Below are 19,154 nucleotides of genomic sequence, written 5' to 3'. Positions count from 1 at the left end.
CAGGACATGTTGGCTGGCCTGGGAACGCCTCGGGATCCCCCGGGAAGAGCTGGACGAAGTGGCTAGTGAGAGGGAAGTCTGGGCTTCCTTGCTTAGGCTGCTGCCCCCGCGACCCGACCTCGGATAAGCTGAAGAAGATGGATGGATCTAAGAACATGTGGTTAGGGCAAGAGCCCTACCAGTTCTTATCAAAATAAAAAACAAATATTGATAATATTAAAAAAATATTCACTTAATCTATCTAACTGTTTTCGAAACATATTACCCTATAGGACTCCAATCTTTGTTCAATATTTTTTTCAGTAGAAATGACAACATTCGCACATTCCCTGATCAAATTCTGGGATGAAACATGTTATTCGGCTGCGGCGAGTGTCTTTTCTCGGCTACCCTCTGATCTGAATGAGTGAATGGTACATATCTGTTGTTGTTCTTAAGCATGTCACCAATATAAGAAAATCTACAGAAAATGTAATATGCATCAGGACAATCTGCATTTTAATTATTACAAGTGTGATATCAATATTCTTGTTAATCAGCATACTTGCCAACCTTGAGACCTCTGTATGTATATATATATATATATATATATATATATATATATATATATATATATATATATATATATATATATATAAATATAAATATATATATATAATCCGTTCATGAATGAGTATATCCGTTCGGCCACCGTGTTCAATGGAGAAGTCTGATCTACAAAATTTGCAGGCAGCATACTCCTTCCCCTTCGAGCTGTCCTGGATGAACTGAAATTATTTTTTCCAATCATTATAGAACTTTTGCAACCGTGCTTCTTCTTCTTACTCGTCGTCGCCATATCTGTTCTTCGTTCTTCTGCTTCGTCTCTGTTATGTTTTTGGACATTACTACTTGCCCTAGTTTTGAAGCAATGCATGATGGGAATCGGGATGTTTTGTGTCAGTGTATTAACGTGCCGGCTGGAATAAACACACGCTAAGAAATAGCTCCGTGCCTGCCTACTTTATGGGTTATTGATAAACCTATTGATAACGGAGACACATATAATAGTCTCTTTTTCAGGTGAGAGAGGACGCTAAAGGCAGTGCCTTTAAGGCACGCCCCCAATATTGTTGTCCGGGTGGAAATCGGGAGAAATTCGGGAGAATGGTTGCCCCGGGAGATTTTCAGGAGGGGCACTGAAATTCGGGAGTCTCCCGGGAAAAGGGTTGGCAAGTATGTTACTCAGATGTGAGCTGGTTGGCACTTGTTGCTGCCGTCGTTCTACAACTAGGCCCAGCTGCAGCCAGAAAGTGCAAAACAATAACAGAAAGCGGCTTTCAAAACTAAAAAATAGTAATAATGATGATAGATTAGATTTATATAGCACTTTTCTAGACACTCATCGTGCTTTACGTTAAGATCTGAGAAGCCGTCATTCATTCACTCCACATTCACACATTGATAATGGTAAGATACAATTGTAGCCACAGCTCCCCTGAAGTGTCTTGCAGTGACAAGGATTGTGAAAGCTGGACTCTTACAAGGAAAAACTTCAAGTTGCTGGGCGGCCGCTCTACGCAATGCAGAATGCGGGATTTTGAATATTAAAGGCCTACTGAAATGACATTTTCTTATTCAAACGGGGATAGCAGGTCCATTCTATGTGTCATACTTGATCATTTCGCGATATTGCCATATTTTTGCTGAAAGGATTTAGTAGAGAACATTGACGATAAAGTTTGCAACATTTGGTCGCTAATAAAAAAGCCTTGCCTTTACCGGAAGTAGCAGACGATGTGTGCGTGACGTCACTGGTTTTAGGGCTCCTCACATCCTCATTGTTTCCAATCATAGCCAGCAGCAGCTAGAGCTATTCGGACCAAGAAAGCGACAATTTCCCCATTAATTTGAGTGAGGATGAAAGATTCGTGGATGAGGAAATTTAGAGTGAAGGACTAGAAGAAAAAAAAAAGTAAAAAAAAAAAAAAGGCGATTGCAGTGGGAACAATTCAGATGTTATTAGACACATTTACTAGGATTATTCTGGTAAATCCCTTATCTGCCTATTGTGTTGCTAGTATTTTAGTGAGATTAAATAGTACCTGAAAGTCGGAGGGGTGTGGCCACGGATGTGTTGACGCCAGAGTCTCTGAGGGAAGTCACGGCAGCTGCAGTAGGACGGAAGCTCTGCTGATGTCTCCGGTAAGAGGCGACTTATTACCACAATTTTCTCACCGAAAACTGCCGGTTGACATGTAATTGGGATCAATGTTCGCTTGGCCGCTCTGATCCATAGTAATGCTTAATCTTCAGGAATTTTAAACAAGGAAACACCGGCTGTGTTTTTGTGGCTAAAGGCTAAACGCTTCCCACCTCCATCTTTCTACTTTGACTTTGCCATTATTAATTGAACAAATTGCAAAAGATTCAGCAACACAGAGGTCCAGAAAACTGTGTAATTATGCGATTAAAGCAGACTACTTATAGCTTGGATCGGGATGGAAAATAATGTCCGCTACAACCGGTAACGTCAAACGCACGCGTCATCATACGCATCATCATACCGCGACGTTTTCAACACGACACTTCGTGGGAAATTTAAAATTGCAATTTAGTAAACTAAAAAGGCCGTATTGGCATGTGTTGCAATGTTAATATTTCATCATTGATACATAAACTATCAGACTGCGTGGTCGGTAGTGGTGGGTTTCAGTAGGCCTTTAACTATGAACAATAAAACCTTGAATGTTAAGTACACAATAACGTTGCTCCTCTTTACTTTCCAGACAACCTCCTTGATTGACACATTTTATAAAACACAACATAGATTCAACAAACACGGAGAAACATAAACGCAAATGGTAAAAAAAATACCCACATGTTCAATATAATATAATTTTTCTGAAGGACTTTGTTGTACAAATCTGCTTCCGTGTCTGTCCCTGACACTTGCGTCTTGGGCTGGCTGCTCTGTGATTACAGTAATAGCTTGCATATTAGGGCTGGGCGATATGGCCTTTTATTAATATCTCGATATTTTTGAGCCATGTCACGATACACGATATACATCGCAATATTTTGCCTTAGCCTTGAATGAACACTTGATGCATATAATCACAGCAGTATGATGATTCTATGTGTCTACATTAAAACATTCTTCTTCATACTGCATTAATATATGCTCATTTTAAACTTTCATGCAGAGAGGGAAATTACAACTAAATAATTGACCAAAAGTGTATTTATTAAACAGTTATTAAGCAGTGGCACAAACATTCATGTCATTTCCAAAACAGAAAGTGCAAGATTGTCCGAAACATTTTAAAACAAGCTATTAGTGCACTTTTGTGCATGATATCACTAAGATGAAGTATCAAAACAACACAAAATAAAGTGCACTTTTTGTACAGAACACCACTACAATAGCTAAAAACAAATAAAGTGCACTTTTGTGCATGATGTCACACAAGATGTTTCAAAAACTGTCAAATAAAAATGAGCTGCATAATAGGAAATCAAATAGTGTATGTTCTTCGTTCTGTGGTAGGTTCCTGCGGACGTTTTCTCCTTCTGTTGTTGATTTTTTTTTCATACGCTCTTGATATGAAAATTGTTGCTTCAGCATTTTGTGAGTGTGGCACCGAAAGGAGATGTTGAAATGCAAAGTTTCAAGCACTCTTCATTCTCTAGCGAGTGACTTTTCAAATGATGCTACATATTAGCAGTGCTGCTACTTTTTGTAGCAACGCTTTTGCCGCATAATTGTTCAACATATTCCCGACAGACGATGCACCCCCGTGCTGTTTTTCTTGGGAATTAATACTTCCTCCATTTGTATCCAGATTCACACCTTCTCTCTCTCTCTCGTATTACCACTCGCAACGCACCGTTAGCATCACAGCTAATGTTACCCATGTAGCTACCTCTAAGCTCGGGGAGGGCGTGTGATGTTGCACGCGTGACGTGTGTAAGAAGGTGCGCTTCTTTACGTCTCTGTGAGAGGGTGTCACACCTGTAGATTATGTTTTGTTTTTTGTCATGTTTGGTCATGTTATGTTTTGGTTTTTGGACATTCAGTTCTGTTTTTGCACTTCCTGGTTTGTTTTCGTCTCCATGCCAACTCATTAGTTTCCACCTGGTCTCCAAGTCACGCCCCTGTCCTAAGCCCTCACACCTGTTACTAATCATTGTCATGTCATTATTTAAGCCATTTGTTTTCTGTCATCGTCCTGGCAACTTTGTATCCTATTGAACTCTACCTACCGACCTACCCTCATGACCACGCACCAACCTGTCCCTCATCTACCTTCATGCCTAGCCACGCTGTTTGTTTTCTGATCACGATACGTAAGTTTGTTTATTTATGCCTCAGTGCAAGTTTTTGGTTTGTTTGTGCCACAGTTAGTGTCTTTTGTTCGTTTGTATTAGTCATGCCATTGTGCTGTTTGTTTTTGAGTATAGTCTAGTTTTTATCCGCCATTGTGTGCGCCCTTTGTTTTCCTGTTTTGTATTATAGTGTGTAAATAAATCCAATATGTACTCACACTCTCGTATGGCTCGTGCCAATCATCCTTTGCCTGGAAGAAGCAAAACAAATCCAAGTTCAAGTCCTGACAGAAGGAGAGACAAGAAAGAGTGGGAAACGCATGCAGTGTAATGCCCGCAGCTAAGAGCAACTGCGTGAGAACATATTCTCGAATATCACGATATAGTCTTTTTCTATATCGCACAGAGACAAACCCGCGATATATCGATTATATCGATATATTGCCCAGCCCTACTGCATATCAATTAAAATCACAGATTCCAACCACTGGGATAATTTCTATAGTCCAGGATTTACGGTAATTTGAAAACTGTGCTCCACTACCTATTGCCGGCTACAGTTTCCATGTTAAATGTTAAAAGAAACTAAACAATTTGGAAACATCTAGTGGGCCAGATTGAAATACTTAATGGCACATATTATGCCCAGGTGTTCTGTAGTGTGAACTGCATAATTCGCCTATTGGCTGCTTCCAAAGAGGACTGTCACATGACTGCAAACTTGACACCGAATTGGCTGGAGTGCGTCTTTAGTTTTGAAGCAATGAAGCTTCAAAACTAAAGAAGCGTCATTGACTGCAAATATTCAAAAAATATGCATTAAATCTTTCTGCACAGAATGTTTTACCCTGAATTTCTAAATATTCGAAGGCCTACTGAAATGAGATGTTGTTATTTAAACGGGGATAGCAGGTCCATTCTATGTGTCATACTTGATCATTTCGCGATATTGCCATATTTCTGCCGAAAGGATTTAGTAGAGAACATCGACAATAAAGTTTGCAACTTTTGGTCGCTAACAGAAAAGCCTTGCCTTTACCGGAAGTCGCAGACGATGACGTCACCCGTTGATGGCTCCTCACATCCTCACATAGTTTTTAATGGGATCCTCCAACAAAAAGAGCTATTTGGACCGAGAAAACGACAATTTCCCCATTAATTTGAGCGAGGATGAAAGATTTGTGTTTGAGGATATTGATAGCGACGGACTACAAAAAAAAATATTGAAAAAATCACGTAAAAAAAACAAAACCAATTACATTGGGGCGGATTCAGATGTTTTTAGACACATTTACTAGGATAATTCTGAGAAATCCCTTATCTTTCTATTGTGTTGCTAGTGTTTTAGTGAGTTTAATATTACCTGATAGTCGGAAGGGTGTATCCACGGGTGTGTTGACGCCAGTGTCTTTTGGAAGTTGACGGCAGCTGTACGGACGGCACAAGCTCAGCTGATCTCCGGTAAGTGGCGACTTTTTACCACAATTTTCTCACCGAAAACTGCTGGTTGACGAGTGGTCGGGATCCATTTTCGCTTGACCGCTCTGATCCATAGTAAAGTTTCACCTCCGGGAATTTTAAACAAGGAATCACCGTGTGTTTGTGTGGCTAAAGGCTAAAGCTTCCCAACTCCATCTTTCTACTTTGACTTCTCCATTATTAATTGAACAAATTTCAAAAGATTCATCAACACTGATGTCCAAAATACTGTGTAATTATGCGGTTAAAGCAGACGATTTTTAGCTGTATGTGTGCGCAGCGCTAATATTTCCTAACAGTCCGTGACGTCACGCGTACACGTCAGCATTCTGCGACGTTTTCAACAAGAAACTCCGCGGGAAATTTAAAATTGCAATTTAGTAAACTAAAAAGGCCGTATTGGCATGTGTTGCAATGTTAAGATTTCATCATTGATATATAAACTATCAGACTGCGTGGTGGGTAGTAGTGGGTTTCAGTTGGCCTTTAATTTCATTATATGCACTGAAATTAAAACACTGTAATTTAACCATTAAAAAAATATATATCTGCATAATTTTATATAAAATGTTTCAGTTCACAAATTTCAAATGCCAGAAATTCAGTTATACCACAACATATCTTCAAATGTCTTTATTTTTATTTTTTTTATTTTATCCCCTTAGTGAGCAACATTTAACAGTGATTGTCAGTGCCCCACCAGCTATGAACCTCACTACAGTACAATGACTACCAGCATAGTCCATTGAAGAATTTCCTGGACTACAGTTTTGCATTCAACACAATCTTCCCAGAAAAGCTGACTGTGAAAGTGAGTGACTTTAGCATCCCGGCCACCACCTGCAACTGGATTCTGGACATTCTCAGCACAGGTGGCGAGGATGGAAAGACAAACTGTAGCTCACAGGGACTACAGGGATGCTTCCTCCCTGTACACACATGGCGACACCATTGTCGTCAAGGAAACTGACAACAAAGCAATCCAGGGTTTTATTGAGGGTGTGGATAAGTCAGGTGATTGCCAAAGGAGAGGATAACAAGCTCAGCCTTCTGTAGAAAAAACAAGAGAGATTGTGAATATTTTCCTGGAAAGAAAGTGCTCAGTTTACAGATTAAAGAGAATAAAGTGGAAAAGTGATGTTTGTTTCACGGCAGATCACAACAAAGCAATACCTTTCATGTAGAACAGGTCCATGCTTTGTTATTTTATAAAATAAACTCCTATCATTTTTACACAAAAGCATGTTATTTATGTCTTTACTGGTTGCACGTTTACAAAACCCAAAACCTGGCACATTGTGTAAGTCGTAAATAAAAACAGAACATAATGATTTGCAAATCCTTTTCAACCTATATTCAATTGAATAGACTGCAAAGACAAAATACTTGACGTTCAAACTGGTAAACATTTTTTTGAATTTTTTGCAAATATTAGCTCATTTTGAATTTGATACCTGTAGTATTTTTCAAAAAAGCTGGCAAAAGTGGCAAAAAAGACTGACAAAGTTGAGGAATGCTCATCCATGCATCCATCCATCCATCCATCTTCTTCCGCTTAACCGAGGTCAGGTCGCGGGGACAGCAGCTTAAGGCCTAAGCAGGGAAGCCCAGAATTCCCTCTCCCCAGCCACTTCGTCTAGCTCTTCTCGGGGGATCCCGAGGCGTTCCCAGGCCAGCCGGGAGACATAGTCTTCCCAACGTGTCCTGGGTCTTCCCCGTGGCCTCCTACCGGTTGGACGTGCCCTAAACACCTCCCTAGGGAGGCGTTCGGGTGGCATCCTGACCAGATCCCCGAACCACCTCATCCGGCTCCTCTCCATGTGGAGGAACATTAGCTTTACTTTGAGTTCCTCCCTGATGGCAGAGCTTCTCACCCTATCTCTATGGGAGAGCCCCGCCACACGGCGGAGGAAACTCATTTCGGCTGCTTGCACCTGTGATCTTATCCTTTCAGTCATAACCCAAAGCTCATGACCATAGGTGAGGATGGGAACGTAGATCGACCGGTAAATTGAGAGCTTTGCCTTCCGGCTCAGCTCCTTCTTCACTACAACGGATCGGTACATCAAACACTTATTTGGAACATCCCACGGGTGAAGAGGTGGGTGCCATGTTTAGGTATATAAACAGCTTCCATGAAATGCTCAGTCATTCACAAACAAGGATGGGGCGAGGTACAGCACTTTGTCAACAAATGAGTGAGCAAATTGTCTGTTTAAGAACAACATTCGTCAACGAGCAATTGCAAGGAATTTAGGGATTTCACCATCTACGGTTCGTGATATAATCAAAAGGTTCAGAGAATCTGGAGAAATCACTGCATGTAAACAGCAAGGCCGAAAACCAAAATTGAATGCCCGTGACCTTCGATCCCTCAGGCGGTACTGTATCAAAAACCGACATCAATTTCGAAAGGATATCACCACATGGGCTCAGTAACACTTCAGAAAACCACTTTTAGTAACTACAATTTGTCGCCACATCCGTAAGTGTGAGTTAAAACTATTGTGCAAAGCGAAAGCCATTTATCAACAACACCCAGAAACACTGCCGGCTTTGCTGGACCTGAGCTCATCTAAGATGGACAGATGCAAAGTGGAAAAGTGTTCTGTGGTCTGACGAGTACACATCTCAAGTTATTTTTGGAAATATTCTACATCGTGTCATCCGGACCAAAGGGGAAGCGAACCATCCAGACTGTTATCGACGCAAAGTTCAAAAGCCAGCATCTGTAATGGTATGGGGGTGCATTAGTGCCCAAGGAATGGGTGACTTACACATCTGTGAAGGCACCAATAATGCTGAAAGGTACATACAGGTTTTGGAACAACATATGATGCCATCTAAGCGCCGTCTTTTTCATGCTTATTTCAAGCCACATTCAGCACGTGTTACAACAGCGTGGCTTTGTAAAAAAAGACTACAGGTACTTTCCTGGCTATTGTGGCTATTGTTGAACGACTGAAACTCTACATAAAACAAGAATGGGAAAGAATTCCACTTTCAAAGCTTTAGGAATTAGTTTCCTCAGTTCCCAAACGTTTTTTGAGTGTTGTTAAAAGAAAAGGTGATGTAACACAATCGTGAACATGCCCTTTCCCAACTACTTGGGCACGTGTTGCAGCCATGAATTTCTAAGTTAATTATTAATTGCAAAAAATAGAAACAAAGTTTATGAGTTTGAACATCAAATATCTTGTCTTTGTAGTGCATTCAGGTGAATATGGGTTGAAAAGGATTTGCAAATCATTGTATTCTGTTTATATTTACATCTAACACAATTTCCCAACTCATATGGAAACGGGGTTTGTTATTAAAGGTGAGTAATAAATAAATAAATTGGTCATTAAAAGTGTCAACGATTAGACTTCCATCATTAGTGTTTGTCCATCATGTTTGTCCTGTGTGTAACATGTCAGTGTTGTTATCTCTTGTCCTTTCTACCCATTGACCAGGTGCTTGACCGGATTCACTGGGCACCGATGTGAACAAGCTGTGCTTAAGAAAGTCTCAATCCCGAAACGTATGTGACTCTTGTATACAATCCCACATGTCATTACTGGTGTTTCACCCTATCACATTTGATCTCCAAAAAAATCTTTCCTTTTTGAGTAATTGATACATTTGGTAATAAGACAACCATTTTTCTTGCTGTAGTCCTAGTTCTGTGATTTGGTTTCTTATGAGAGAACGAGTGCCCTGAAACTTGCATGTACTTACCATTTCATCCTGTGCCATTATGCTGCCCTTAATTAAAACTGTTTGTTCTCGTGAGAAACTAATTTTTCATACCTCTTAACCCCTCTGACGGCAAACACTTCTGCATGCCTGATGCTGGATGGTCAACTGTACTCCTTATTTGATCGAATGCCTCATCATGGGTTAAGATCACTCTGTTTTTGTTCGATCCCTACACATCCGGGGCTTTTATGGGAAACGTACCGCAAGAAAGTCTTGCCTATGTAATGTACATGCACATTTCAGCCAGTTGTCGTAAATGTTTAAGCCTTTTCAGGTATTCCCAAACTCTCTGAACGGAAAGTGATATTTGATATATCTTGTAATTATGAAGAGTAATTAGACATTTTGGTCTAGTAGGCCCTTCCTGCCAACACCAGTGATGACTATTGTGGGTTCTTCCTTGTTTTTGAACTAACTGCCTGTCTCTTCTTCTCTGTTTTCTCTTTTTTCCTAATCAGATGTCCAAATGAATTTACTGGTGATCGCTGCCAAAACTATGTAATGGCCAGCTTTTACAGTATGTCTATTTCAACTTCTATCTGTTTTTGTTAGTGGTGCATGCCTCAGTCAGAGTATATATACTCTGAACCCTCCTGTGTTTCAACATAAATCTGTAATTTAAGCAGATTTTTTTTTTTGTTGCTTCACTCTTTTGTAATGTGTTATTATTATCTATTTATTTGTTTATTTATTTATTTATTATATGTTAACGCTGCATGCAGTATTGATCATGGAGAACCAATGACCAAACAAAACCCAAATGACCAAATGTACACAATTACACTCATGTAGTATACACTGTACAGCAACTTAAATTATATTTCTAATTATAAAATGTTATATTCAAAATAAAATATTGTGGCACAAAATCTATCATTTACTTTGGATTTTTTTTATTTATACAGTCAAAATTATACATGCAGGCTAACATATATAAACTTTTTTTTTTTTAAACAGCGATTCCCGCTGATGTGTGTTGCAAGTGAATTGTTTCTAACATGAAAGCCAACATTTGAAAAATGTAATTATATATAATACATTGTACTTTTTTTTTTCAGCAAAAACGGATAACTCCAAACAACTTTTTAGTTTTTTTATTTTGCAAAAACTGACTAATTCTTTTGTGCAAACAGATCTTTTTAGTTTTTCAGGGGAATGCTTATTCCAACACTGTAAAGAATAATTACATCGAAACAAACACTTTTTTTGGCTGAATGCTGGACAGGGGGTGTCCAGAGTTTACATCCCCAAACTACGTCCCGCCAGCGTCCACTATCCGGCCCGCAAGAAGTCCCAAGCTAAAATATTTGAATTTGAACTTTATTTTTGTATTTTAATTTTTTTTAAATATGTCCTTTCCAATCCATTTCATACTGCTTGTTACTCTCGGTGTCTCCTAGCCACCCAGGCAAATCATATTGTTTAAAAATGCATTTTCCCATTGATAATGTGACATCATTGCGCTCAGAATATATATATATATATATATATATATATATATATATATATATATATATATATATATATATATATATATATATATATATATATATACAAATAGTAGGGTATTAGGATAGGATATTGTTTAGGGGTGAATTATTTATTATAAGTTAGAGTTCAAGATGGTGACAGCTCTGGGAAAGAAACTTTCTCTGAGCCTGTTTGATCTGGCTCTGATGCACCTGTAGCGCCTGCCCGATGGTACCAAGTCGAACAGGTGGAAGCCAGAGTTTGTGCTATCCTTGGTGATGCTATTTGCTCTGTTGAGGCAACGGGAGTTGTGTAAATCCTTCAGTAGCCCACCGATACTGCAAAGCTTTAGCAGTGTGCTCTGCATATCATGCGGTATGAAAGTTATTTAATTCTCTGCAATATTATAGATATTATTATTATGAGTTTTAAATTACAAATCAATCCGATAGTGTTATGGTGTGACCTTAGTGTGAACTCTCCCTCGCTCCGAATAATGACCCTTATCATAATCATCGCCAAAAGAGACAGATACAAAATAAATAGTTGATTGAGCAGAAACAGGTGACAATAATGGTTTAGGAACTCGCGTCAATCAACGTTCCACCACTGATCACCAACACGCTGTTCGGAGCAGACATCGAGGCAAATGTCCGAAAAACTGCCGGAGACATTGTCACGTGTGGGGGGTCGGGTCGAGGTTTGTTCTCCCGGAATGCAGAACGGACAGCTTTGGACGACAACGTGAGTTAGGAGATGATTTATTAATCATTAATCAAACACGTACCAAAAAGACAGAAACAAACAAAAGAAAAACGTGCCGATCACACGGGAAGTTAAGGCAACAACTTAGCACAGGAATCAAGAACAGGAATCAGAATCAGAATACACAAACGTGACAATTGCATATCGCAAACAATGAAGCCACACTGACCGTGGTGAGCAATGTGAATAAATAGCTCTCTGATTAGTGCTCAACAGCAGGTGAACGTGCCGAGCACTAATCAGAGGCAGGTGAAACCAATTAGCACCCATGGTAACCAAAACAAACACCCAAAGTGCACAAAACAGGAACTAACGGAGTCTAAAACTAACAGAACATAACTAAACAAAACACGACCACGGATCATGACGGACATCTTCCTTCATAATCTTCTCCGCGGTTCGGAAAATTTTGACTTTGATTGCACAGAATCCTCGACATTGCCACAAATGCACCAGTACTGAGACGACTGGAATTGAAACATGTTCACTTCTGGGTGTATTCAAAGGTGGGTAGTAACGCGCTACATTTACTCCGTTACATCTACTTGAGTAACTTTTGGGATAAATTGTACTTCTAAGAGTAGTTTTAATGCAACATATTTTTACTTTTACTTGACTAGATTTATAGAGAAGAAACGCTACTTTTACTCCGCTCCACTCATCTACATTCAGCTCGCTACTCGCTACTGATTTTCATTGATCTGTTAATGCACGCTTTGTTTCTTTTTGGTTTGTCAGACAGACCTTCAAAGTAGGATCTATCACATGCCTGCGTTTCACCAATCAAATGCAGTCACTGGTGACGTTTGACTCCATTTCACCAATCAAACAGAGCCAGGCGGTCACATGATTAACTGCACATTTTTTTTATTATAAATCTTTATTTATAAATTTCAACATTTACGAACAGTTGAAAATAATAATCAAAGTAAGTACAAAAACAGTCCAAAGCAGTATAAAAACTGTACAAAACAGCGCCAGGGGGTTGTAAATTCAAAGTAACTAAAATAGTATGCAAAAAAAAATAAACAAAGTGCAAAGACATAGGCTCACGCAATCTCAGTAAATAACTTAAATTTGGAACACAGCATCATCGTTTTCACAGCTTTTTGGTTGTTAGAGGTAGAGTGTTTTAATGAAGAGTTCTAAATCTTTGTTAAAGGCACAAAAAAAAGGTTGGATATTGACAAACTTACATTTATGAATATAAAACTTAGCCAATAGTATAATGAGGTTGCAAAGGTAAAATCAAATTTTTATTTTTTTTTCAATACAGTGTAAAACCAAATAAATATTATTTAATATATATTATTGTTTTAGTTGCTTAAGAAATATTCCTGGCTCTGAATTTGTTCATTGCTATTTTTATGTTTTTGTGCATTACTTGTTGCCGTCATCATTAAACAAACAGGTTACTCATCAGTTACTCAGTACTTGAGTAGTTTTTTTACAACATACTTTTTACTTTTACTCAAGTAAATATTTGGGTCACTACTGGTACTGGATCCTTAAAGGAGAATAGCGCTATTTTTGGAATTTTGCCTACCATTTAAAATGGAGTGAATTGGATTTGCTGTAATCTGCATGTAAATCGCTCTAAAAACATCCTATAACATCAATCAACAAGTTATATACTGTCAGGTTCAAACACTGATGACATCTATTAATCAGACAAGAAGCAAGGAATCATGCCGAGACAGAGTTCAATTTAGCTCATGAGGATACCCGTGTGGCTGTTTTCTAGTTACAGATCCAAACTATGTTCTAAAAATCAAGCCCGTGCGCCTCCTATATTTATTAAGAAAGTCCCTATTACATCACTGTCTCTGAGGGAAGGGGGGTAGACTCGACAACTCCAGTTAGACACGATATATGATTATACACAAATGCAAATATGTTGACACTTGGTGCTATCACCCAGTCTCTGCTTTGTCTGGTCCCGGCAGTCAGCGGGCCGAGTCTGGACAAAACACTGATAAAAAAGGGTAGCTCTGCACAAAAACAGAAATACCACTTCAGCACAAATTGACAATAACTTATAGTAATGGCCCTTAAGCATAAGGTTATGATGATTATATATACATAATTATTCTCACATATACAAACAGTAGGTATATATGTAGTAACAGGCACATTCATATTAACGTGTAATATTTACGTATTTTGGTCATTTTAAGCATATGGCGGGGCAATAATTTCACATACATATCACATTGTTCGCTATTCCCTATATCATCAACAACACTACTAATCATGACATACTTCATAAGGGCCAAAAACGACTACTCTGAGACAAATGACGATTAAGAACCTTGTATTTGTTTACCCTAAATGCAAGGATGAGCTCCAAGTTTTAGAATCTGACTGATAAGCAGATCCAGCAAGGAGCACTATTGCTAACCACTAAACAAGAAGTACAAACTACAAACATAATAAAACAATTACTGTACAATGTCTGCTCTCATTTGGATGCCGACTGATGGTATGTTCATATCTTTCCGTTTGGATGAAGAATTAATCATAATGCTTACGCATGTAAAAAAAAAAAAAGTAAAATAAGTAATAATAAAAAAACAAGGATCTTTAAAAATGTGTTATGCCATCCCCGGGTCCAAGTTCAATGTCCAAGTTGACCAAATTCTGGGTTTGTAGTAGCAACCTTCTACTACACAAGTGAGAGCCATGATTTATACTCTAGAATTAATTTTTACCAACTCAGATATAACGCAGCTGCTCACCAGCTCAGTATGTCAAAAGTCTGTAATTTCCGAGCTATAAAGCGCCACACACACCAAATTTTAGAATTAAGAAAAATACACAATGGACATGATTTATGTGAAATACACAATGGACATTATACTTTTGTATTAAATGTGTATATTTTCAGTCTTACAACCTTAAATGAAGGAAGAATACAAAGAAATACAACTGAGTAAGGAAAATAATTAAAAACAAAGAGCATCAATCCCAACAAAACTTCTGGAGCTTCTGTTTCTTCATGCTGTTAAACATCTGCCCAGCTGCATATGCTGGAAACAAGTAGCCAGGGCGGAAAATATAATTAAATGACAGTGCAGTGTAACAGCTGGTGTGTTTATTTTGCAATTAAGTAAAAGCAGTCTCAAACGAATCTAACCTGTTAAAACACTTTCTGACGAAACTTCCACATTTCGATTTCCGGCCCTGAGCTTTTTGGGCTCTTGAAATTGCCCTCTTCATTATGTAGTTAAATATTAAATATTAAATAAACATTGTACTGATATGATCCAGTTTATGAGGTTGTTCAAATTAATAGTGCTTACAAAGTACAAAGAAGAACTATGAGAAATACTTTCAACGGTATTAAAAAAAAAAAATCTTCATCTCAGTATGACTGACTTATTAACTAATTAGATATTACAAAACTGTTGTATTGCTCATTCACGGATGTCATTTTATTATGAAAAGGTCAGTAAATGAATGTATATATTTGTAAACGCTCTTAAGTAGGAAAGGAGTAGGATTAAATAAGCTTTGCTTCTTCCTACTCCTTTTTGGACATGATTTAAACAGAAATCATTTGAAATTGTGTGATGTATTATGCCGTAAGCGTGTTCATGTTCAAAATAAACTAAAAGAAAGAAAGAAAGAAATAGCCCTGCTATAGACAAATACTACACCAAAATGAATATATACTTCCGGGTCAAGGCGCAAAGCTGGAAGTACATTTTCCACCAGCAGCACCTGCAGTGAGCAAACTTGTCCAAAAATGGTGCAATGACACAGACAATAACACACAATTTCAGTGTCTTTCAGTGTATTATGAAAATTATTTGTTGAATATAAAACATAATGGATGTTAGTGAAAAAAATGTACAAGGGTTCAAAGCATAGGAAAAAATTAACGGCTTATGGCCTGGAAAATATGATAGCTGCAAAGCTGGTTACTACCCTCTGATCACTGCTAAATGTAATTAGCACTTATAATTACAATATCGCCGAAACTTGGTTAATATTCGGATCACAAGATTGTAATTGGAGCTCAATAGGCGCAGTGACGTCATGATTTTTTATTATAGCCACCTCGTACTTGCTGTATATTAAACATTACAATGCATGGAAAAAAAAAAACATATGTGTGCTTGTTTTAGGATTGTGAATGATAGGCGACATTTCAAAGAAAGTGAAGTTGCCCTTTAGGCTGCAACTAGAATTTCTTACAAATTAACTGAAAACATTTTTTGCGGAATGACCAAACCCAAGATGAAAGTCATACACGAACACACTGTCGTAAAATGCGTAGGATATTTAATAGAGATGTCCGATAATATCGGACTAACGATATTATCTGCCGATAAATGATTTAAAATGTAATATCGGAAATTATCGGTATCTGTTTGAAAAAGTAAAATTTATGACTTTTTAAAACGCCGCTGTATGGAGTGGTGAATGGACATAGGGTGAAGTCTCCAAGTCATATTTGCTAACACTCCCGATTTTCCTGGTAGACTCCCGAATTTCAGTGCCCCTCCTGAAAATCTCCCGGGGCAACCATTCTCCCGAATTTCTCCCGATTTCCACCCAGACAACAATATTGGGGTCGTGACTTAAAGGCACTGCCTTTGTGGGCCGACCCAAACACATAATATCTCTGGATTTTCACACAAGTGAATGCAAGGAGTACTTGGTCAACAGCCATACAGGTCACACTGAGGGTGGCCGTATAAACAACTTTAACACTGTTACAAATATGCACCACACTGTGAACCCACAGCAAACAAGGATGACAAACACATTTCGGGAGAACATCCGCAACGTAACACAACATAAACACAACCGGACAAATACCCAGAACCCCTTGCATCACTAACTCTTCCGGGACGCTACAATACACACCCCCGATACCACCAAACCCCGCCCCAACTCAAACCCGCCGCCGAAAAAAGGCATAACATTTGTATTTTTATTTTATTTGATATGCCATTGATATTTTTAAATTATTATTATTTCAAACTTGCATGTCACTATAAAGTTATATAAGCCTTGCTAGGTCAATATTCAATGCAAAACTTGTTTTGGTCCCTATTAAAGAGTTAATTTGTTCAACCTTGTCCCGCGGCTTTGTTCAGTTTTAAATTTTGGCCCACTCTGTATTTGACTTTGACACCACTGCTCTAGAGTATATGTCGCACCCCCGGCCAAACTATGAAAAAAACTGCGACTTATAGTCCGAAAAATACGGTACATTTAGTGAGAAAATATTAAGTACTTTATTTGCTGGTGTTTGCGGGCCAGATAAAATGATGTCCCGGGCCAGATCTGTCCCCCTGGGCCTTGAGTTTGACATCTGTGATCTAGGACAAGAGTATGGCATCTTGTTTTACCTTATCAGTGGTTGAATACAGCAGACTAAACACACCATTCAGTTTGTCATTGGAGAGAGTAGTGGCTACACACGTATCGTGTACATTATGTACACAGGCAGCAGACAGGATTTTTCCAACCGCACTGTCGCCCATTCTTGCTCATAAACTGTTCAGATTTATCAGGACAGGCTGTCTTTTTGTGCGCAGGAGGCGAATGCATCAAACACTTTTTGATTTCAACGCAGTTATACATTTAGTTACAATCACAGCAAAACAGCGAGATGAGCACTGCTATGACAAATTTCAAAATCTAACGAATTTGTCTGGTTGTGCCTCAAACAGAGCACAGGGCTTGTTGCTGTTTTTTTTTTTAACTAAAACGGAATATTCAACACTGAAATGCAAAATATAAGTCGTTTTTTGTGGAAAAATAAATTGTATCTCCTGGTAGAGAATGATAAAAACTTTTTTGTGGTATTCACAACTCAATATCTGTGACAATGGCGGATATCGTTTTTTGCACCCGAACTCCTCAAAGACACCACACTTTGCTTATAATGCATGATCTATTAAGATCCAAAAAACAGGTGTGTGCCAAGTATAAAATACAAACTTGTATATCAATATCGGCCTTAATCACAAATGCCTCAAAGGGCTTCACAAACCACAACAACATCTCCGGATCTGAACACACACCTGGGCAAGGGAAAACTCAACCCAATGGGAACAATCGGAAACATTCGGAGGGACTGCAGATGATGATACAGATTTTTTAGCTTTAGCGGTGATATACTATCTATGGCGTTGCGCATGGCATTGTTAAAGTTTTTTAGTAAGGTTATCGATAGAGCTTATATAATTTGGTAATGGTGCCAATACCGAGTCGTAGTTGTGACAGCATTAATGTTACTGCCGCTGAAGCAGTGGTTATTAGTAGCTTTTGGACAATGAGTCAGAACTTTGAATTTTATAAGGTAGCGATCCGACATTACTTTATTGCCAAAATGTCACTAAAGGACAAGGACTGAATCCAGCATTTTACCAATGCGAAGCCTGGGTTCATTTATTATTTGTGTAAGACCACAGCTATCAATTATAGCCTGGAGCGCCACTCACATAGGGTCTGACGTAGTATTTATATGGATAATAAAATCCCCCAATATAATTATATTATCTACATGCATCATGAGATCAGCAACAAACGGTATAGCTCGGTTGGTAGTGTGGCCGTGCCAGCAACTTGGCAGTTCCAGGTTCGATCCCCACTTCCGCCGTCCTAGTCACTGCCGATGTGTCCTTGGGCAAGACACTTTACCCACCTGCTCCCAGTGCCACCCACACTGGTTTAAGTGTAATTTAGATATTGGGTTTCACTATGTAAAAACGCTTTGAGTCACTGGAGAAAAGCGCTATATGAATACAATTCACTTCACAATTCACACAACTCTGAGCAATTAGCTGATAAAGTCCGAATAGGGCCCAAGGGGGCGATAGATAACAGCCAGATGGAGCAATAGCAGTGTAAAAGACCTTATAGAAAGCACTTCAAATGATTTATATTTATTACTAAGGGTTGGGGTTAAGGTTTTCAGTCAGGGTTTTAGATGGGTTATATTGTTTAGATCTCGCTTTATATATAGTAAAAAGAAAAGCGGATGCAGATTATATTTCTGTGCTGCATTTTCCACAACATAGCAAAACACCACAATTTGCAGCATAATGCCGTATGTTCAGGGAATTAGTGTTTCCAAGGTGAGACAATACACGCAAAATTATCATTTAAATAGTAAGGTCTGCATCATTTCCACATTGGCTATCAAGTGTAACATGGCTACTAATCTTACACACAATTTAGTAGTTTATACGCGCTATTTAGCACTTGTTATTTGGGCCCTTAATAGATCTGACTCTTAGTCCAGGGGTTGGCCATCCAAAATGTTGAAAGAGCCATATTGGACCAAAAATACGAAAAACAAATCTGTCTGGAGCCGCAAAAAATTAAAAGCCGTATATAAGTCTTATAATGAAGGCAGCACATGACGTAAG

General features: G+C 38.6%; 1 protein-coding gene across 7 annotated transcripts in view; it reads left to right on the top strand.

The window, feature by feature from the left end:
* nrg1 (neuregulin 1) overlaps positions 1-19,154 on the top strand; it is a 142,311-nt gene that overhangs the window by 77,217 nt on the left and 45,940 nt on the right. For 5 of the 7 annotated variants that reach the window (XM_061876827.1, XM_061876825.1, XM_061876826.1 and 2 more), the window contains one exon: positions 9,243-9,310. In XM_061876827.1, the coding sequence (XP_061732811.1) occupies positions 9,243-9,310 (68 nt within the window). Of the gene's footprint in view, positions 1-9,242; positions 9,311-9,986; positions 10,046-19,154 lie in introns of all 7 variants that reach the window. The other 2 variants (XM_061876828.1, XM_061876832.1) reach the window with 1 other exon arrangement.

The sequence above is a fragment of the Nerophis ophidion genome, linkage group LG17, assembly GCF_033978795.1.
Source record: "Nerophis ophidion isolate RoL-2023_Sa linkage group LG17, RoL_Noph_v1.0, whole genome shotgun sequence".
NCBI lineage: Eukaryota > Metazoa > Chordata > Actinopteri > Syngnathiformes > Syngnathidae > Nerophis > Nerophis ophidion.
This window is presented reverse-complemented; position numbering and strand designations above follow the sequence as displayed.